Raw genomic sequence first — 21,216 nt, forward strand, 5'->3', positions numbered from 1 at the left:
GGATCTAGCTTGCGGTGGGGGGGGTAATTTTGGCCCGCGGGACCAGCCTGGAAATAGCAAAGAAGCAGCCCACAGTGCCTCTGCCAGTGAAAATGGAGCTCCGTTTTCACTGGCAGAGAACTATCAAAATAAACTAAAAACAAAACAAAAGGAGAAATGTTCCCCCTTTTGCATCTGAGCATGCAAGAAGGAACGGGAAAGGAGAAAGGGAAAGAGGAAAGACAAAAGAAAAAGAAGGGAAGATGGGAAGAGAGCAAGGAAGGAAAAATAAGGAAAGAGGGGAAGGAAGAAGAAAGAATGAAGAGGGAAGGAAAAAGAAGAAAAGGGAGTGTTGTCCCCAAAACTGGCCTCTTGCTTTGTGTCGAAGCCGATAAGTCACCGGACACAAGGTGTGATATAGAATTATACTTTTCTTTTGGAACCAAGATATAAGGACCCCGGCTTGAAAAGCTAACCAAGGGCCAAGATTAGGATCTTACAGCAGTTTTTATAGGGATGGTCGCATTCAACTTTTTGCCCTTCTCCTAATAATGCATGCATGATGGATAATATTGATTGGTTATTTGGATTTCAGACCCCCCCCCCCAAACCCTTACGCTTGTTATGTTAAATAGCTAAATGTCACATCACCTGTTTTTCACCCCAGGTCACGGGCATCTTGCCAGCTATGTGGGTTTTGGGTTTTTTCTTATAAGTGAGCTATTTTTGTTCCGAATATCCTGGCTAGTGGTTTTAAGGTGCTAACGTCTGTCTTGCTGTTAATGTGCATCCCCCCCTTCCTGTTGCAGAGCAGAATAAAAGAACAAACTTTTTTTTTCTGAAGTAGCTCCCCCCCCCCCTGCGACCCTCCTCTCCTTCCTCAGTGAGAGAGACAGGAAAGGAGCAAAGCTCTTAATTGCCAAGGCAAAGAAATGAAGACAAGAGAAAATGTTTTATCAGAATTCATATTCCTCACTCTCGTGTCCATTCCATCCACACCTGGGTCCTATCTCCTCTGATCCCCAGGGCCTCAGCTGTACATAAATGCCACCATCTGATCCTTCGGGAGGGAGGAAGAAAGGTAGGTAGGTAGAAAGGAAGGAAGGAAGATTATGAGAGTGTGGGAGGGTCTCAGGGAAGTCCTGTCTTAGCACTTGGCCACCACAGGTGTCCCCGACACGAGTCCCACGTCACACCCACCATGGCTATGCCCACACCCTCCATGTCCACCCACTGGCCCTCCGAAGTCAAACAACCCTGATGCGGCCCTCAATATTGAGTTTGATACCCCTGGGTTATCAGCCAATTGGGACCAACTGTTGACCATTATTCACGTCTTAGTCACTTACCAATAGGACTACTGCAATACACTCTCCATGGGACTGTCCTTGAAGAGTATTTGAAAGGTACTAGAAGGCACTGTTATTCTTCATGTGGTTTTGCTCTTCCATCCAAAGCTGGTTCTACTTGATGTGGGTACAGAGGCAGACGTCCTACCCGAAACCTTTGCTCCAGCTCGACTCTTCCCCATTCCTGTTTGACTTCTATGTGAATCTGCTGAGTGAGGGTTGGGATGAGGTCATTTATCAGCATCGGGTTAAATATCAGTATGCTGACGATATCAGTTGTACAACTTGGTCTTGAGCCAACCAAGTGATGCTGCTGACTTTCTCAGTGCCTGGAGGCTGTGGGCTGGATGAGGAGGAACTGGCATTGCTCAACCTTGCCAAGACTGAATGGCCGTGGCTTTTTAGGTCCCCCGGATCAAGCGACTTTCCGTCATTAACCCTGACTGGGTTACACCGCCCTGGTGTGCAATCTGAGGTTTCTGCTGCTTACAGCTCCTGTTTGAAGAGCAGTTGGCAGCCAGGTTCTTGACATAAAGAACGGAGTGTCAGCGTTCCAAATACCATGCATGAAATCAATCAGAGACAAGGCAGAATCATCCTTAAAGTTCCAATTTAATCATACAGGCATGTTGGCAACGTACTGTGGAATTCCAACTGTGATTTGCTTCCTGGAATTCCACCCAGTTGAAAGTTCATAATCTATCCCCACACCCCATAATCCATCACATGTTCCAATCATCTTCTTCCACACTGGCATCTACCCCTCTGCTTCCGGTCAGGTGTCGAGGTGCAGAGACAAAAGATGACCTTGGCTTCTAGAAAAGAATGACAACAGTACATTCTACAATCCTACTCCTTTCTATTCCCCCCTCCCAACTACTATACTAATGAAACCGTGTAAGAAATTTTAAAAAAGTGTGGCAGGCCAAAGATCCTAAAAAGAACATAACTACAGGCCTGACACGGGGTAGGTATGGCATGATTAGACTAGCAGGATTCTCTGATTGTACCCAAACACAATAAAAGCAGTTCTAATCTTTGTTATCTGCTCAATTGGGACACACTACTGACCATCACTCATGTCTTAGTCACTTCCCAATTGGATTACTACAATGAACTCTACATGGGGCTGCCCTTGAAGACTATTTGAAAGGTTGAGCGGGTTCGCAATTCATATGCACCTACAGATTAGTCACACCATAGTACAGTGGGACCTCCTGAATGGCTCAGACCAGGAACAATTCGGGTGCTGACCAAAAAATCCGCTAAACATTTCACTCAGATCACGAACACATCCTCAGGTGCTGAATAAACACAGCCACGGCAATTTCCCCTTCCATGCCATTTCTGTGTGTGTGCACAAGCGCAGTCAGTCTTGCTTCTGGTCATGACCAAGTTGGGTGCTGACTGAAGTCCTGGAACAGATTACGATCGGCACCTAAGGTCCCACTGTATGCCCACAGGACATCACTATGTGAGAATTGCGCTGGTTTCTACTAGTTTCCAGGGGCTAGTCATGATACTGGTTGTCACCTAGGCATCTATATGACCTGGAACCAGGTGGCACCACTTCTCTTTACTTGTTTCTGATTGCCCCACTGCATCTAGCAAAATGGGCTATTGATGAAAAAGTGTCATCTATGATCAATCTTCATTGCTTTCAAAACTTTCAGCCTCACATGGAACTCAGAAAAATCTGTTACCACCTACATCAGTGAGGGCAAACCTATGACATACGTGTCCAAGGTGACATGCCAGTGTTCACCAGTACCGGACAACTATTCTCCGTTTGACTTGCCAAAGAAACTAAATGAATATAAATAGGCTGCCATCCACCACCCAAAGATTAAAATGAATGGACACCAGAGGTGGTATTCAGACTAGTCCTGGAGAACCAGTAGCAGAAATTTTGAGTAGTTTGGAGAACCAGTAAATGCCACCTCTGACTGGCCCCGTCCCCATCTATTCTCTGCCTCCCAAGTCCCAGCTGATCAGGAGGGAATGGGGATTTTGCAGTAACCTTCCCCCAGAGTGCAGTGGGAGTGGAGATTTTACAGTATTCTTCTTCTGCCACACCCACCAAGCCACACCCCCAGAACCGGTAGTAAAACATTTTTGAATCCCACCACTGATGCACACCGTCTGTATCAACGTGTGATCTATCATGTTCAGAATTGGGATTGGTAGTGAGATGAAAGAGAGACCAATAGGAACACTGCTGGCTCACAGTTCAGTTGTCTTGCAATTGTTGCAAAGGGTGGTGGTTTGCACACGAAGCTCATTTTCAAAGTGCAAGTGCAGAGGATATCTGCAACTGCAGTCTCCAAATTGCGCACCCTATCAGCAATTGTATGAAATCAGCTTTTGTAAGGCTGCCTGCATTTAGGCAAGAAAAAGAAAAATGCACAGGTACAGTATATGTGGTACCTGGCTGAATAGAAGTAATTGTGAGCGGGATCTTGGGAGTCTTAATGGACCATCACTTAAATATGAGCCAGCCGTGGGCTGCAGCTGCCGAAAAAGCCAACACAGTTCGAGGCTGCATCAACAGAGGGATAGAATCAAGATCACGTGAAGTGTTAATACCACTTTATAATGCCTTGGTAAGGCCACACTTGGAATACTGCATTCAGTTCTGGTCGCCACGATGTTAAAAAGATGTGGAGACTCTAGAAAGAGTGCAGAGAAGAGCAACAAAGATGATTAGGGAGGCTAAAACAGATGAAGAACGAACTTGCTGAAAAGAATTTGGGGCGACATAATAGCAGTATTTGAGGGACTACCCCAAAGGAAGAGGGGATCAACCTATTCTCCAAGGCACCTGAAGGCAGGGCAAGAAGGAATGGATGGAAACCAGCCAAGGAATAATCCAACCTAGAACTAAGGAGAAATGAATGGCTTGACCTCCTGAAATTGTGGGCACTCCAACACTGGAGGTTTTTAAGAAGAGATTGGACAACTATGGTGTAGGGCAGGGGTGTCCAAACTTGGCAACTTTAAGACTTGTGGAGTCCACAAGTCTTAAAGTTGCCAAGTTTGGACACCCCTGGTGTAGGGTTTTCTCCTTGAGCAGGGGATTGGACCAGACAGGTCCCTTCCAACTCTGTTATTCTGAAAGCAAGTGTATTTAATTATAAATTAATATGTATTTTTTTTCTTTTGGAGGGGCTGGGGAGGAACTGAGGGGAACCTTTACCTTTCTCATCTTAGTAAATGTGGTGATCTAGATACTATTTCGAATATAAAACTTTGTTGACAACCACCCCGCCATGAAAAGTGTGAAAAAGAAAACATTCGAGTTAATGGAAACAAGTCTTTATTAAGTAACTTTTTAATATCAGAAAAATAAAACTCTTATAATTCTCTTTACAGCAAATATATAATATCAGTGCTTTGGCCCTCATAAGTTAAAGGCCCTTTTATCATAAAATATATGCTTTTTTTTTAAACTTTACTCAAATTGAATTTATAATCCCTATGACCTTTCTACATATACATAACAAAAAGAGTGTAGTAAAATTAGCAAATACTAAACCATAGAGAGCTTTGTCATTCTGAAGTCTGGTTTATAGAAACAGTACACGCATCTAATGTTGTATCCTTGGCTTATTAGCTGCAGTGTACAATATAATAATATACAAAATACATGCTTGGTAAATGGGATTGCTCATATCTACAAGACTCGGCTAAAGATTAAGATTTCAATACTGACATTTAACTATTCTACAAGCTATTAGCGTTAAAGTTATGCATCTCATAATGTAATAATAATAATATTATATGCCATCAAGGCAACTTTTATACTGAAAAAAAAAATCATAAAATAAAAACCGTTATCTGTAAACTTTTTTTTTTTTTAATATACGAAATGTAACTCTTTCAAGTGGAAAATAAAAAATAAAGATTTCTGTATATTCACTAGTTCAATACACGTAGAATTTGCTATTCTGAGAAAACATTATTTCATCTTGGGGAGATATTGCTCAAAAGAGAGAGAGAGAGAATCAAAGGAAGGACAGATAGAGAAGTTTTTTTTTTAAAAGGAGAAAGAGAGAAAGAGGAAGGAGAAGAAAAAGGAAACCCATCAGAACATCTGAGTGTTCTTTTAAAAACGGGGAAATTCTGAGGGTGAAGTGCTGGAAGGAGAAACATCCACAGGCTGAAATGTACATTAAAGAAATCAACAGAAGTCAATTTTTTTTTTCCTTGATAGAGGGAAGTGTAAGTTTTGAAATGAAATAAACCGTTTTGCTGAGTCTGTCACTGCTATTTATCATTGAATGATACAAAAACGTGGATGTGACTCCTTCCTTTTCCTCCCCGCATGATTAAAAACAAAAACAAAAGAGACAAGTTTCACATCATGTGCAAGTTGTGGTTGTAAAACAAAAAAATGCTTCACATTTTCTTATACTCTTGATATTTGCTAAAATAGTTAATTTAAGAACCTCTTCATCACATGAGCCAATGGAATGTCAGCATCCTCATTCTGGACACGAGGGATGAAAACCCTTCTCGCCTGCCCCGTCTTCCTCCCACCACAGGGGGTCCGCAAGAAGCAGAGCTGGGCGGGGAAGGGGATCCCCATGGACACGTCATAACATGACAATTCACAACATGAATTGCACCTTGTGTGATGAACACCGAGGGCCCAGAGGGAGGCCTTCCTTTCAATGGAAGGGAGTAGCAATTCACGCATAAGGAGCATTGTCTAAGATGCTCCTCACTAAGAAATAACCAAACTGCTACAAATGGGATGCCTCCCCCCCCCTCCTCATGTCCGGGGCTGGAGCTCCCGTGTCCCTTGGCAATGATTTGAAACAAAGAAGGCTTTTCCAGGCTTCAGCAATGGAAGACCCACACGTTCCTGATTCGCTTAAAGATGCCTCAATTTGCATACAGACTGAGAAGAGGAGGCTTATCCTCCATTCGCCCCTTCGGACGGTCCTCCACGAACCCCGATCCGCTTAATAAAAACTTCTCGCTTAGGCGACTCCTCGCTCGAATGGCCAGGAAACCAATCGGCGGGCGGTAAAATTATTTGCAACGTTAGGTAAATGAAGCCTGTTATTGTTGTGTAAAGGGGGGTGGGGGAAAGAAAGCAATCCCCGCCCAAATCTGCTCTGAAAAAAAACTGGCAGTGTAAAGAAGGCAGCACTGGAAGTTATTTTGAAACATTCATGATCCTTTGCATCGTTTATCCTCCCCCCTCTCCCCCCCCATTAGAGTTTCTACGCTCAGGGGCTACGCGGGACTTCGCTTTCACTGCCGTTATTAGAAATACTTTGTCAAGATCTGGGCAGACTGCAAATGCTCCCTGTACGCTCCCACTCTGAAGAACAGATCGAAGGCCCTGAGACCTCCCCAAAAAACATTACGGTTTCCTTCTAGGACTTTGCTAGAGGTACCACAGCTGCAACCAAAATGGAGAACGATTGGCTTTAGACCTATAAGGTTAACTGAACAAGCCTGGATTTTGTTTTGTTTTTTTGGAAAAGAGTACATGCTTTTCAAGCAACTGTTAGCCTAATCTCAAGAAAGCCCCGTAACAGTCTGAGTTCATTATAAGTTTACTTAGGGGGGTACCATTACATCCAAGCCATTAAGAGTTTAAAAAGTCCATATATAATATCTCTATATATTTAAGAGTGAATTTGAATCGCCTGAGTAACAGCTGTCTGGCAAACTGGACACGATGGTGCTTCTTTTTCACAGATCTTGTTGGCACACTCCATGCAGAAAAGGTTGTGGCCACATGGAACCAGGGCAGCGATTACTTCGTTCTCAAAACAGATCACGCAGTCGTGCTTCCGTCTTAACTCCGGAGGGGAACTAGATGTGGAGCCACCGTTGGAAGAAGAGTAGCTGTTGGTACCGTTGGAAAAGGCAGGGATATAGATGGGAAGGCCAACCTGGTTGACGGTGCTGGGAGGGTCGCTTCTCACTCTGCGGGCGAGGGGGTGTTCCAAGGTCTCGGGAAACGTCGGTGACAAGCGAGGGGTGGAGGGCTGGCTCCCTTTCCGAGGAGATTTCACATTACTAGCGGGTTCGCTACCAAAACTGGAGAGTGGGTTGACGGGTTCGAAAGGGGTCCAGATGGTCTGAGAAGGGGTGGGCAAGGAATCGTAGGCGGGAGAGTCGACGGCCAGATCCTCTGCCCCCACGGAAGGCAAGGTCTCTCCAAACCAAAAATTGCCAGTGCTGAATGGACTGGTTGGGCTGAAATCAGCCAACCTATTGCTTCCAAAGTAGGAGTCGGTGGAACCACTGCCTAGGGAACTGGAGCTGTCGTTTCTGTAATTGGAAATCATCCGGGTGCGACTGGGAGGTGGGACTGGGTGGGAAGTAAGCCAGGCAGATCCAAGGTTTCCTCCTTCAAAACTGACATCTGTACCGTTGTAATGGAAATCGTTTTCTTCGTTGAGCTCAATGTAGTTTCCAGTGCGCATGGCGATGTGCATCTCTATCTCTTCCCGGGCCCGGTCTACATTTTCCGGCATGCCGGTTACCTCAAAAACTGGCTCTTTGTCTCTACTGGGAGTAACTATGTAGGTATGGGTTTGCTGCTGAATTCTTTTGATCGTAGCGCCTTTGGGGCCAACTACCAGCCCGACGACCCGGTAAGGCACCCTGACCTGGACTGTAGTCTGGCCTGGCAGGTTGGGGTTACAAGGCAGGCCTCCCAGAGCAGGGCCATTCTTGTTGCGCGAAGCTCTTATCATGGAGAAGTGCTCAGCAGCAGAAAGAATTTCCCTTTTGGCCATGGCGACGTCTTCTTTGCGGCCGGTGACCACGAAAACGGGCTCTTCTCCACGCACGGGGGTCTTGATGTACGTATTGGTTTTGGCTCTCAGGGCCTTTATTTTGCAACCTGCAGCAAGCAGACAGAAACAAACAAAGTAAACATTTGAATAGATTTAAATTTCTTTTTTAGCCATTTGAAAAAACAACAACGCTCATCTTCTAAGTTACAGGTAGTCCTCAACTTATGACTGGATGTTTAGCAATCTTTCAATGTTATAACAGACTCCCCCTCCCCAGCAAAAAAGGCAGTTATGACCACTTCTGAAGTTCCAATGGCCGCTGCTCCCTGTGGTCACGGGTGGTTGGCAAACAGCTCACATTTATGGCTGTTTGCAGCATCTTATAATCCCATGACCCCAATTTATGGATGGTTTGATTTTTATTTTTTGCTGAAAACCGGCATTTACTTCCACTTTTTGGCAAAAACTCCCCACAGAGAGCAATGAGATTACGTAATGACTGCACATTTGCTTAATGACCGCTGGGTAAAAAGATTGTAAAACAACTTACAAGCATACTGGGCAGTCTCTATTATGGTCATAAGTTAAAAGCTGCCTGTATTTTTATGGTCTCTATGATCCACAATATGTTCAAACTAAACCCAACCGAAGCCCTTTCTTTATCAAGTAACTTCACAGAGATCGGCACCCCCATTCTCTGCGAAAAGTGATGCTTCTGGAAATAAATATTACATCAAGTTTGCAAATTAATAAGCTGAAGGTATCTTTGGCAGCTTCCTGGCCCACCTAAACAAGCTACTCACTTGTGGTTTGTACAAATAAAACAGAGATCCAGCTTTTGGGGGGGAAAGGTCAGGTGGGCTACTTAAAAATAATTCTTCACAGGCAAAATATATAGATACTCTAGAAAGAGTGCAGAGAAGAGCAACAAAGATGATTAGGGACTGGATGCATATGAAGAACGGTTGCAGGAACTGAGTATGTCTAGTTTAATGAAAAGAAGGACTAGGGGAGACATGATAGCAGTGTTCCAATATCTCAGGGGTTGCCACAAAGAAGAGGGAGTCAAACTATTCTCCAAGGCACCCGAGGGCAGAACAAGAAGCAATGGGTGGGAACTAATCAAGGAGAGAAACAACTTTGAACTAAAGAGTTATTTCCTGACAGAACAATTAATCAGTGGAACAATTGGCCTTCAGAAGTTGTGAATGCTCCAACACTGGAAGTTTTTAAGAAGATGTTGGACAGCCATTTGTCTGAAGTGGTGTACGGTTTCCGGCCTAAGCAGGGGGTTGGACTAGAAGACCTCCAAGGTCCCTTCTAACTGTTATTCTATTTCTATTCCTATTCCTATTCTCAGTGATGTGCGGTGAGGTTTATGGCTGGTGAGGCTGGTGACGTCATCAGGAAGGCAGGGAATTCTTAACAAGGCGCCGGCCACGACTCGGTTTACATGGTCCTTTTGCGAGCAAGCTGGCAGGGAAACGGTAGCCGATGGTCGGAAAAGTCCGTCGCACTTTCTGCTTTCGCAAGCAACTTCCCGTAAACCTGCCGTTGCTCAGTGCGAGGAAGGGAGCCGCTCACGCATGCGCATTCGCCCTGGAATCATGAGCTCCGGTGTCAGAACCCGACAGAAGGCGGGGAATGGGACCACGTGTGCAGGAGGGAGGCTGAGGCTAGAGGAGCCTCCTGCACCTCCCTCTGTCCTGCACACATGGTCCCATTCCCCGCCTTCCTGAGTCAACATGAAGGGGACCGCGGCTCGCGCAGTCCCATTCCCCGAGTCTCCTCAGCGCCTTTTCCCTTTTCTTTTTCCATGATGAGAGCGGTGAGGCTCTGCCTCCCCTGCCTCCCCTGACCGCACATCCCTGCCTATTCTATTCTATAGAAGGCATTTTACTGTTATTTCCTGAATTTCTTTTATCTTTATAACGTCCTCTCCACGAAGCATTACTTTTAATCGCTGCATATTAATACTAATTTGACTAGGTTAAAATTAATGACTAAATTAATTAAACAAGTAATGACTACATTGAGAAAAGCCGGGAACCCTTTCTGAAGGAAGTCAATCAAGGAAAGCTCCCCAAAACAAAAAGATTAAGGCTGAATGTAAAATGTAAGGATGGATAAAACACGGAAACCGATGTGTTAACTGGAAGAACAGACAAACACAAGGTCAACCTTTAGAGGATATAGAAGGAAAAACTGATGAAAAAAATCTCAATATAGAGATGAAGACACTTGACGGATGGTTACAGAAACAAAAACATACATTTGGTGTTAAAGAACAAAACTCAAGGTTTTATTTTAGTGGCTTAAGAACAAGCTTTGCTGATTGACTGCATTAAAGTAAAGCATGAATCAAAAACAGCAAAGGTCGCCTTTGTAGTAAAAGGGATGAAACAAACGTCCATATTGGATCAGCGGCTACAACAAAATTTCACATCCTGAACGCTCAGGAACATCACGACTGATTTGCTAAAATTATTCATTGGAAACTTTGCCAGGGATTCGGACTGGAATTCTAGCAAGAACCCTGGGACCATCAAGTTGAGAAGGTTTGGGGAAATGAGTTGGTTAAGATCTTAGGAGACTTTAAAAATCCAATCAGACAAGGCATCTTGTTCATAATGTGCCTGATATTATGGTTATTGAAAAAAAAAAAAGGTTATTGGTGCTTCTCTACTAGGTGGTACTAGGATTGAGGAAAAACAATTGGAAAATATAAAATATTGGGACTTAAAAGTTCAAAGCTGAATGCTTATAGAAAAAGAAATCAGTTGTTATATCTGTTGGAACTCTTGGAGTAATAACTAAAGGACTTCCTTGATATCTGGACATATTGAATTTATTCGACCTGAACACTCTAACTCAGGGGTGTCCAAACTTGGCAACTTTAAGACTTGTGGACTTCAACTCCCAGAATTCTGGGAGTTGAAGTCCACAAGTCTTAAAGTTGCCAAGTTTGGACACCCCTGCTCTAACTTTACAAAATCCCACCTACTTGGAATTGACTATAATCTTAGCTGCTACCTTAGTAATTCTTAGGTCTTTGATTACGACTACGTTTCCACCAGTCGTACAGTACCCAGATGGTAATTAGATAAAGCATTTGATGATTGGATCGAAAAGCTCAATCGAGTGTGAACATAAACCAAAAACTGCCTGTAAATGGAATGGGTGGAAACAAGAGCAAGGCCTTGAGAGAAAAACAAAAAGAATAAATTGATGGATAGGAGTGGAGATAAATTTTAAAAAAAACCCTTCAAACAAGCTAACGTTTAATTCTATTTACAGGACTAAGAACGCTGGGTAGGAGGCCAAGTGCAGCCTGCATAATTGCAGCCAAGAGTTCCTTTGAAAACGCTCCATGGGGAATGACCCATAGGGAAGAAGCAGGTGCAAGAGGTAGGGCTGTGTTTCGTCTCAGTGGGACAAATCCTTCCCAGTGAGAAGCCTGAGCTAAGAAAGGGGAAGAGTGAGGGAAGATGAAAAGGTGTTCGCCTTGGCCTTCAAGGGATTTATGGAAACAATGCGCCAATGTGCACCTGATGACATTTTCTATGAAGAGCACAAATGGAAAAAACAAACCAATTACAGCAGTGATGGCTAACCTTTTTGTCTGCGCGTACCCACAGCCGTAATGAAATGCGCCCCGCACACCTGTGCATATCCTTGTGCTCGCCCCGCCCCCACGCATGTGCTGTCATCTCCCGCATGCACAGCAGAGACCTGAAAATCGGCTGGCCGGCGGGAGGCGCACACGGATGCGCAGTGTAACTGAGCTGGGCAACACCTTGCGTGCGAGTAATGGGCTCCACGTGCCACAGATTTGCCTTCATGGAACTAGAGGCTGTGCTGTCCGTGCAAGGAGAAATATGTCTCCCGGAGCAGGGGTCTCCAACCTTGGCAACTTTAAGACTTGTGGAATTCTGGGAGTTGAAGTCCACAAGTCTTAAAGTTGCCAAGGTTGGAGATCTTGCTGGCTGAGGACGTTGCCAAGGTTGCTGGCTGAGGAATTCTGGGAATTGAAGTCCACAAGTCTTAAAGTTTCGAAGGTTGGAGACCCCTATCCCAGAGTATCTTCATGTCAATCCAATGGCTATGGAAGCTAGCAGTGATGTCCGAATTACAAGAATATTGACATTATGCCTTGAAACAATGCATCAGACCCAACTACCCACCTCCAGGACTGCAAGGTCAAAGAAGTGGATTTGGTTCCACCTTGTTTATCAACAAGACAAAATTGGACATAACCTCATGTATCAGTGCCACATAGAAGGTTTAAAAGTCTGCATTGCTTTGATTACAACATTAACTCAAGACTGTTTACCATATTTTTGGACTATAGGATGCACTTCCTAACCTCTAAAAGAGGCTGAAAATTTGGGTGCGTCTTATACTCCGAATGTAGCTTTGTCAAAGCTTTTTTTTTAGCCCTAATGAGCTGCTAAAGAGTGAAGCAATCTTCAATGCTTTGCCTGCTTTTCTCATTGCTTCTCTATCCAACGATCAGCTCTGCTTTAGAAGCTGTTTTTTTATCCCCAACTAGGAGATAAAAAGACCTTGCTTGCTCAAAACCAGAAAACTTATGTGCTGAAGCTGACCAGACTAAGGACGCTAGCCAGAAGAATATCTGGTAGGCTTAATTCCCCCCCCTATTTTCCTCCCCCCAAACTAAGGTGCGTCTTCTACTCTGAAAAATATGGTACATGCAGCCAATAATTGCAATGCCCTTAATGAGTTTAGATCCTTAATATTTCTTATACACTAATTAACACGCTCTGGTGATAAGGATTTCTACTCCCCCTCCCCAACTGAAAAGAACTCTGTTCCAACTGCCAGTTGCCTCACATTCCATTACCTCAGTTCAAACTGGCAGACGTTCCACACCTTCACTTAGGAGTGGCTTGGGGTTCCTTACAGTACTAAATGTCGGTACCTCACCAAATTCCTACACCTTCCACCTATGGAACTGCTTCCAGACTCAAGGCGGCGGAAGCAATATTCCCATATGGGTTTCAATCACTGACCACCACTGAGCCAACGGATTTGTGAACCGAATTTCTCCTGCATAGCCCAATCACATAGTTTTGTCGCAAAGCACGAGTATCCAGCTAGTCCTCATATATAGCCTCTTTTAAGGGATGCAACCACTGGAACCGAAGGAGGAGGGGAGAAAATGAGTTTGAAGGCTGAAACTGGGCACAAGCTACCTTGCCAGCCTAATGATCTCACCCCAGCCCTTGCACACTGTTGTGTTCTGCCTGGTTTCTTTCTGGGTGAGATTGGTTTTCAAATCTGGAGAATGTAGAGACTTTTGATTCTTTCCATTTTAAGTTTCTGTCAATTCTGATATAAAAAATTACAACACGATAGAAACTGTGAAAAACAAATTGTAATTTGAGTGCTATTCAGGTCTTGACCTATGAATAACTTTAAGGATTTTTTTTTTCTGAGGATGATGATTAGAGGCTGTTACCCAAGCATCAGCTATGGCCCATTTACAACATCTGTTCCGTCAATCATCCTTGGTCTCCAATCATTGCCACAAAAATGTCAAATACTTTTGAAAGTTTCCATGTAGAAAGTGGAGTCATCCAAAGCAAATACATGCCAAGTTGCTTATTTCAAATACTTTATTTTTCTAGATGATGTTATATTTCTGTGGCATTTTACACCACGGCTATAGAGAGTAGGGTCAGCTGAACCGAGGTAGAAAGACTTAGTTTTCTGAACTTGAACTTAAATAATCTAAACAAAAGGAAATATTGCCTATTATACATATGGAAAAGTTTGAAGCTATAAATATTCCACAAAATGGAGAAGAGAGAAGGAGTGCACAATTAATTCCTTCGAAGTCACACTAGGAACAATCTATCAATTGTACACAACTTCCTCTATGATACTTTTCTAGAGGAACAGCGCTCCATTCCATTCCATTCCGTTCCACTTTACCCTATACTTTACATAGGTGTGTGTGTGTATAGTAACAAAAATGATACATGCTTTAACTATGGTTCAAAACTGTGTATTATTCTGTCAATAAGAAATATACACAATCGGCTCAAACAAAGTTTAAGATAAGAGATGAATTGTCAGGTATGTTCTTACAAGTAGCAAAAAAGTATTAAAAAAAATATTATTAACTAATATTAATCTTAGAATAACCAAAGTTTTTTTTGGCGGCGTAGAATACAAGGGGCAACAAAGACAAAAGAAATAATTGAGTGCTCTTCTGATTGTATTTTATGGCATGCTGTATTAGGATCTTTAGTTACCAAGAATAAAATAACTTACTTTTGTGAAATATCTTGAAGCAATTAATCTATAGAGGGTGAAGATAATGATGCCTTTTGGGGGTGGGGTGCTGTCCTCAGCTCAATATCATTACTGGCTATATAGTGCTTGGTATCAATATGTATTATTATGCAAGTCTTAAAAGACCAAGAGAATCTGGATGCGGCTGTTTCAACATTGTGACATCAAATTGGACAGTGGTGAAGAGGTTAAAAAAACCCAAACAACCGGCAGTATGTGGAGCAGATGAGTTATTAAAATCTTCTTTAAAAGTGCTAATAGGGAACAGATAAATATGCCCTGCGATTCAATCACATTTTTCTCTGCTTGCATAAGAGCAGGAAATATCAAATTGTTAGCATGCTAACTACATACAAGCATACTAATAGTTCCCTAAATTACGAGCCTCCTTGTAAAATAAAAGAGAGAGATTAGAAGATGGGGTGGGAGCAAGAAGCTGATTCTTATTAGTGGGTTCTGCTTGGTCTTTCTTTCTTTCTTTCTTTCTTTCTTTCTTTCTTTCTTTCTTTCTTTCTTTCTTTCTTTCTTTCTTTCTTTCTTTCTTTCTTCTTTCTTTCTTCTTTCTTTCTGACATTGGCAAGCAAGCTGTGATAGGCTCAACATTTTGGACATAGTAATTGTTGCCGGCTAGGATTATTCATTGTAAGGAAACTCTAGATTTACTCCCTGACTCTTTTCCTGATATTATCTTCCTGTTGTTGACTCCTACTACCGGAAGTAGTTCTGGCACTGCGCCAGAAATGTTGGCCCAGATTAAATCCTAATGCTATTTGAGCTAATAAAAGATCATAATACCGTAAAGACTAAGGGATATATTCTACTAACTCAGAATGATATTACATTTGCTAATCATAACACCAAACATTCCACCAGTTTGGCAATTTGACGTTAGCCTTTAAAAGCCCTAGTTTAAGAATTGCTCATCTCTGTAGAAACATACTCTTGTTTTCTTTTGACCCCTGAAGTGCTTGGCCTTATTTTCGGGGAGGTCTTCTTATTTTTGAGGTGCAGGAGGCGGCGAGCATGGTCACCTCATGGCTGTTGCTGTGTTGCAATATTTTTGTGGAGGGCTTTTTAGCGCATGCGCTCAAAAGCTCGATTGGGCTTATTATCCAGGGAGGTCTTATTTTCGGGGAAACAGGGTAGAAACCTTGAAGGAAAACTCCATGGCTGGAACTACCTTTCCACCAGACTCCACATAAAATTCATCTGGCCTCAAGTGCTTTAATATGAGTGGGTGGAGGAGAATATTTGTAGCTGAGGGTTGAAATTAGAAGTTCTTGGTGCCCTCTGCGCTTAGTTGAGTGTTACCTAGTTTTGGTAATGAAACGTCTGTAAGAACGCAACCAAGCTCAGAGAGCACCAAGGATCTCTCACCTATGAAGGGGTTATGGATCTTTATTTCCTTTTCATGGACAACTAGCTTTAAAAAGTCACATGGCATACCAGGGACATTTGGGGAGGATGCTGGGGATTAAATGGCACAGGAGCTGAGTCAGTCTGCAATCATGTCAACCCTTCTCTGCACATGCTCAGAGAAATGTTTATCTTATTATTTCAAGAATGTAGGAAACAGATTCCAGAGCTATGACCCACAGGAAAAGAGGTGAAGAAAATGTAAGACAACGGGCACCAAGATGCTAAAGCCAACAAACAGCGCTTTCATTTTGAAACATAAAGTATAATTTCTTCTCTTGCCAGTTGGCTTCTTCTAAGTCAGGGGTGTCCAAACTTGGGAACTTTAAGACTTGTGGACTTCAACTCCCAGAATTCCCCAGCCAGCATAGCTGGCTGGGGAATTCTGGGAGTTGAAGTCCACAAGTCTTAAAGTTCCCAAGTTTGGACACCCCTGTTCTAAGTCGATGCCTTCGGTAAATATCAACAATTCCAAAAGGATTTAAAAAAAACAACAACATAGGCCTTTCGTACAATTTCCCAAAGTGTTTTTTTTTAAATTTCAGATTGTAGTCTAAACACAGAAGTTGCTCCTAATGAAGACCTGACATTGTTTCCCCATATAGTGTTTTCTACCAGATAACATCAACACGTTTCCCAGATTCCAGGCTACAATATATAAAGGAGGTGTGATGAAAGGGAATACCAAATGTTTAACATAAACAGGCTTATTACCAAGTCGCACCTCCTTGCTAAGATAGCCAATCTTGAGGCTAACTAGCAAGGGAAGCCTTGTTTCCGATTTAAGAGAAGAAGTTATGTCTGGTATCTGATGAAAGGCAAATTGGAGCTGAGCTTACAAACTAATTTTTGCCATCACCATCCCTACACAAGACACACAACATCAAAGAAACAGCAGTTCCAGATTGTCATTATTCCCCTTGAGCTGGAGAATTGTTAACACTTCCTAAATTCTATATTATAATCTGTCAGGACATTTGTTTAAGCTTAGGTACCTTGCTTAAAGGTAAAGGTTCCCCTTGCACATATGTGCTAGTTGTTCCTGACTCTAGGGGGCGATGCTCATCTCTATTTCAAAGCCAAAGAGCCAGCATTGTCCGAAGATGTCTCCGTGGTCATGTGGCCAGCATGACTAAATGCCGAAGGCACACGGAACGTGTTACCTTCCCACCAAAGATGGTTCCTATTTTTTCTATTTGCATTTTTTACATGCTTTCAAACCGCTAGGTTGGCAGAAGTTGGGACAAGTAGCGGGAGCTCACTCTGTTACGTGGGGCTATGGATTCGAACCGCCAACCTTTCTGATCGACAAGCGCCTTACCTAAGTGGCAGTCAAAGTGCTTGACCACTGGATAGTTCTAGGGATTACATTCTTGCAAGAATATGAATTTGAGGGACAGAGGTACTACTGATGAGACTCATACATTACTTTATTTATATTTCATATTTCTAAACTGCCCATCTCCCTCAAAGAGGATATCGTTAATTGCTGGAGGTCAATATAGATAGGTGGTCTTAAAGAATAAGCAATATACCGTATTTTTGGAGTATAAGACGCACCTTTTTCCCTCAAAAAGAGGCTGAAAATCTGGGTGCGTCTTATACACTGAATACAGCATTTTTTTTGCCTCCTGAAACCCCACCCCCTCCACCAAAATGGCCGTGCATGGCTTGTAGGAAGCTTTCAGAGAACTCCTGGGGGCTGGGAAGGGCAGAAATGAGCAACAAATGGGCCGTTTTTTGCTTGTTTTTGCCCCCCCCCCCCGGAACATTCTACAAGCATTGTAAGGACTATTCATGCCCTTTTTTTGGGGAAAAAAAAACGGGCCATTTTTGGGAGGTTTGCAGAGTGCAAAAACTTTATTTTTAAATTTGCCTCTTCAAAACCTTGGTGCGTCTTATACTCCAGTGTGTCTTATACTCCAAAAAATGCAGTAAGTGTCATCTATCGTGCCTGAGAAAGACAATTTAAGAAAAAAGAAGTTGACCCAGCAATTGAACAGACACTTACAGAAAAACGGTTTGATGAGGCCATTATTCTGTTGTAATTTAACTTTCTGTATTAAATTAACAGAATTTTATCATGATTGATGAAAATCCATAAATGAACACTTTGACTACTTGAATACTCTAACATGGAGGAACTTTGAAAATACAGAATACTCAAGAATATCAACAAAAATTGTCTGCTGTGCTCCAAGGAACATGTCCACTGGGAGAATTTTCACAAGTTATTCATGTATCAAAATCACTGCACAGAATCAGATAAATTCAAGGTTTTTCAACTCCCTGTCCATTTGCAGAACTGCCTGCCTACCAACAATCACAGATAATTCTATTCTTCTATATGCAAGTGAAAAAGTAACATTGTAAATAGCTTAACAAAGATACCAGTTTGGTATGTGATATCTATAGTTCAGAGATTGCACACATTATGTTTTCCACACTCCCAGGCTGTGTTTTTTATTCATAGGAACCAGGGCTGGGTTCCTGCCAGTTCTAACCTCTTCTATAGAAGCGGTTCCACAAATCTACAGTGCCATTTAGAACCGGTTCCAGCTCCCCTCGCCCGTCCGCACATCATCAAGATGAAGAGCGAGAGGAGGAATTCTGGGAGTTGAAGTCCACCAGTCTTAAAGCTGTCAAGTTTGAACACCTCTGGAGTTTTTTTTCTAAAGGGTTATGGGTGCAAGGGTCTTGTAACTTGACAGCTTTAAGACTTGCATGCTTCAAATGCCAGAGTTTCTGAGCCAACATTTTGGTTGCTAAGCAAGAGCGTTGTTAAGTGAGTTTCATCACATTTTACAAGTTGGCTACTCCCACCCAGTCACATAGCCAGTAAGCCACTCCCATCTGGTCACATGGCCGGCAAGCCACTCCCACAAAGCAATCCATACTTACAGAAGAGGTTCTAAAAAATTGTGAAACCCACCACTGATAGGAACCCATGGAGTTTACAACCATTTTCCATAGGGGCCGTTTAAGTGTAAACTCCTGATATTTAAGCCGGTGAAACAAATCAGATAAGCTGGCTGCTGAAGATACATATCACAAATGTAATGTATTATTCCACAACTACAACAACTAGAAATCTTTTCCTAATGTGTTGAAAGCTGAAACTCACAGAACGTTATGTTTTTCATTATTTCAAGTGGATCTGATGGAAACCTGAAATATATTGGAAATTCATGGGATCATCAGATTTACCAATGGTCAGGTTAGGTCCTTCCTTGTTAAAATGACCATTGTCTTACCTGAAGGGTCCTTTTCAGGGCGCTGCAACGGAGAGTCCAAAGAAGGGTTAAACACAGCCAATCTGCCCAGAACTGAATTGAAAACTTTAAGCCACGCCTCTGGTGCTGACTCTCCTCAGATTTATTCAATGAAGACGTGGAACAGTTGCGCGCTGAAACTTCAACTGGAAGTCTAATATGGAACAAGTCAAAAATAGTCCAACAACAATAACAGAAACAACAAACAACACTGTGACTTCACAAACACCAGCGGAGAATAGACCCCAGGGCGGGGTGGACTCTCCGTTGCAGCGCCCTGAAAAGGACCCTTCAGGTAAGACAATGGTCATTTTCCAGGGCGCTGCTCTGGAGAGTCCAAAGAAGGGACATGCCCAAGCTAACTGTCACTAGGGCGGGAAGGCTCAGCCATCAGGGTCGCTCCGCTGGTATGGATGCCCTGAAGAACACGCCTCCCAAAGGCCCCTTCTGCCGATGCAAAACTGTCCAGTTTGTAATTTCAGACAAATGGAGACAGAGAAGTCCAGGTGGCCTTGCAGATCTCTTCAATCGGTGCCTGTGTAGACCAGGCAGCTGTGGTGGCGGCGCTTCTAGTCGAATGTGCTGTGATATTGCGAGGCACAGGAACGGACTGTAAAACGTGGGCAAGCGCAATGCAGGCTCGCAGCCATCCGCCGATGGTAGATGAAGAGACCTTCTTGCCTTGAGAAGCTGGTTGAAAGGAGACGAATAGAGATTCGGATTTCCGAAAACTGGCCGTGCGCTTGATGTATCTGCGAATAGTCCTGCGCACATCCAGCATGTGCCAGCGCTTTTCCCTCAGGTGCCGAGGATGCGGACAAAAATCCGGAAGGACCACCTCCTGTGCCCGATGAAACCAGGAATTGACCTTCGGAATGAAGGAAGGGTCCAGCCTCAGGATTACTCTGTCGTTACGAATGAGACACAAGTCCTCTCTGACTGACAAGGCAGCCAGTTCCGATATGCGACGAGCAGACGTGATAGCGACCAGAAAAACCGTCTTGAATGTGAGGTGTCTGAGACTGGCCGTCTTAATGGGCTCAAACGGGGGCCCGATGAGGGACCGCAACACTACATTGAGATCCCAAGATGGGTATCTGTGGACCACTGGGGGTCTCAGGTTGGTCGCTCCCCTGAGGAAACTGCGGATGGTCGGATTCCGGCCAAGAGATGCGTAGCCCTCAACTGAGAGGATGGTTGACAGGGCTGCCGCCTGGTGCCTCAGGGTGTTAGGAGCCAGGCCCTTGTCCAAACCTTCTTGCAGGAAGTCCAGGATGACAGGAACTGAAGCAAGGGGTGCAGACGTACCATGAGCCGTGCATCAGCTGGCGAAGGATTTCCAAGTGGCGTCGTAGATGCGCGTCGTGGACTGCCGTTGTGACGCTTGGGTGGTGCCAATCACCTTGTCTGACAACTTGCCTCTGCTTAGGAGATCCCTCTCAAGTGCCAGACGGCCAGCTGCAGCCACTGGGGTTCTGGATGTTGAAGGGCCCCCTGGCTGAGAGAGATGTCCTGTGGAGGAATCCGCCACGGTGGTGTGATCGAAAGACTCACCAAGTCTGCAAACCAGGTTCTCCTGGGCCAGTACGGTGCTACCAGCAGCACCTCCGCCTCCTCTGCTAGGATCTTCCTGATGACTCTGGGAAGAAGAGGTAGCGGGGGAAAAGCGTAAAGCAGACCTTTCGGCCACTGGCCGTGCAGCGCGTTGACTCCTTCCGCCCTCGGGTCGTGGAACCTTGTGAAGAACCGCAGAAGATGCGCGGTGGCCGCGGTGGCGAACAGGTCCACCAGCGGGAGGCCGAACCTCTGGGACAGTTGCTGGAACAGCAGCGGATGTAGACGCCACTCCGAGTGGTCGACTGTGGATCTGCTCAGCCAGTCCGCCTGGGTGTTGCTCGTGCCCGAGATGTGCTCCGCCTGAAGAGAAAGGAGATACCTCTCCGCCCGTCGACCCAAGAGCTCCGCCTCCTTCATCAGGGATCTGGAGCGCGTTCCCCCGTCGATTGATGTGCGCCTTGGTGGCGACATTGTCTGTCATGATGCGCACGTGGTGGCCCTGAACGGTGCTCTGGAAGTGCTTCAGCGCAAGCCTGACTGCCCTCAGCTCCAGCCAGT

The 21,216-nt window shown here is 44.1% G+C and overlaps 1 protein-coding gene across 1 annotated transcript in view; it reads right to left on the minus strand.

Moving 5' to 3' along the window:
- Positions 1-4,627: 4,627 nt before the first annotated feature.
- Positions 4,628-21,216, minus strand: part of MEX3C (mex-3 RNA binding family member C) — a 54,945-nt gene continuing 38,356 nt past the window's right edge. Inside the window, exon 2 of the mRNA XM_081942694.1 lies at positions 4,628-8,199. Coding sequence (XP_081798820.1) covers positions 6,971-8,199 — 1,229 coding nt within the window. The 3' untranslated portion in view covers positions 4,628-6,970. The remainder of the gene's footprint in view (positions 8,200-21,216) is intronic.

The sequence above is a fragment of the Natrix helvetica genome (genome assembly GCF_964273705.1).
Source record: "Natrix helvetica genome assembly, chromosome: 2".
NCBI classification, from domain to species: Eukaryota; Metazoa; Chordata; class Lepidosauria; order Squamata; family Natricidae; genus Natrix; species Natrix helvetica.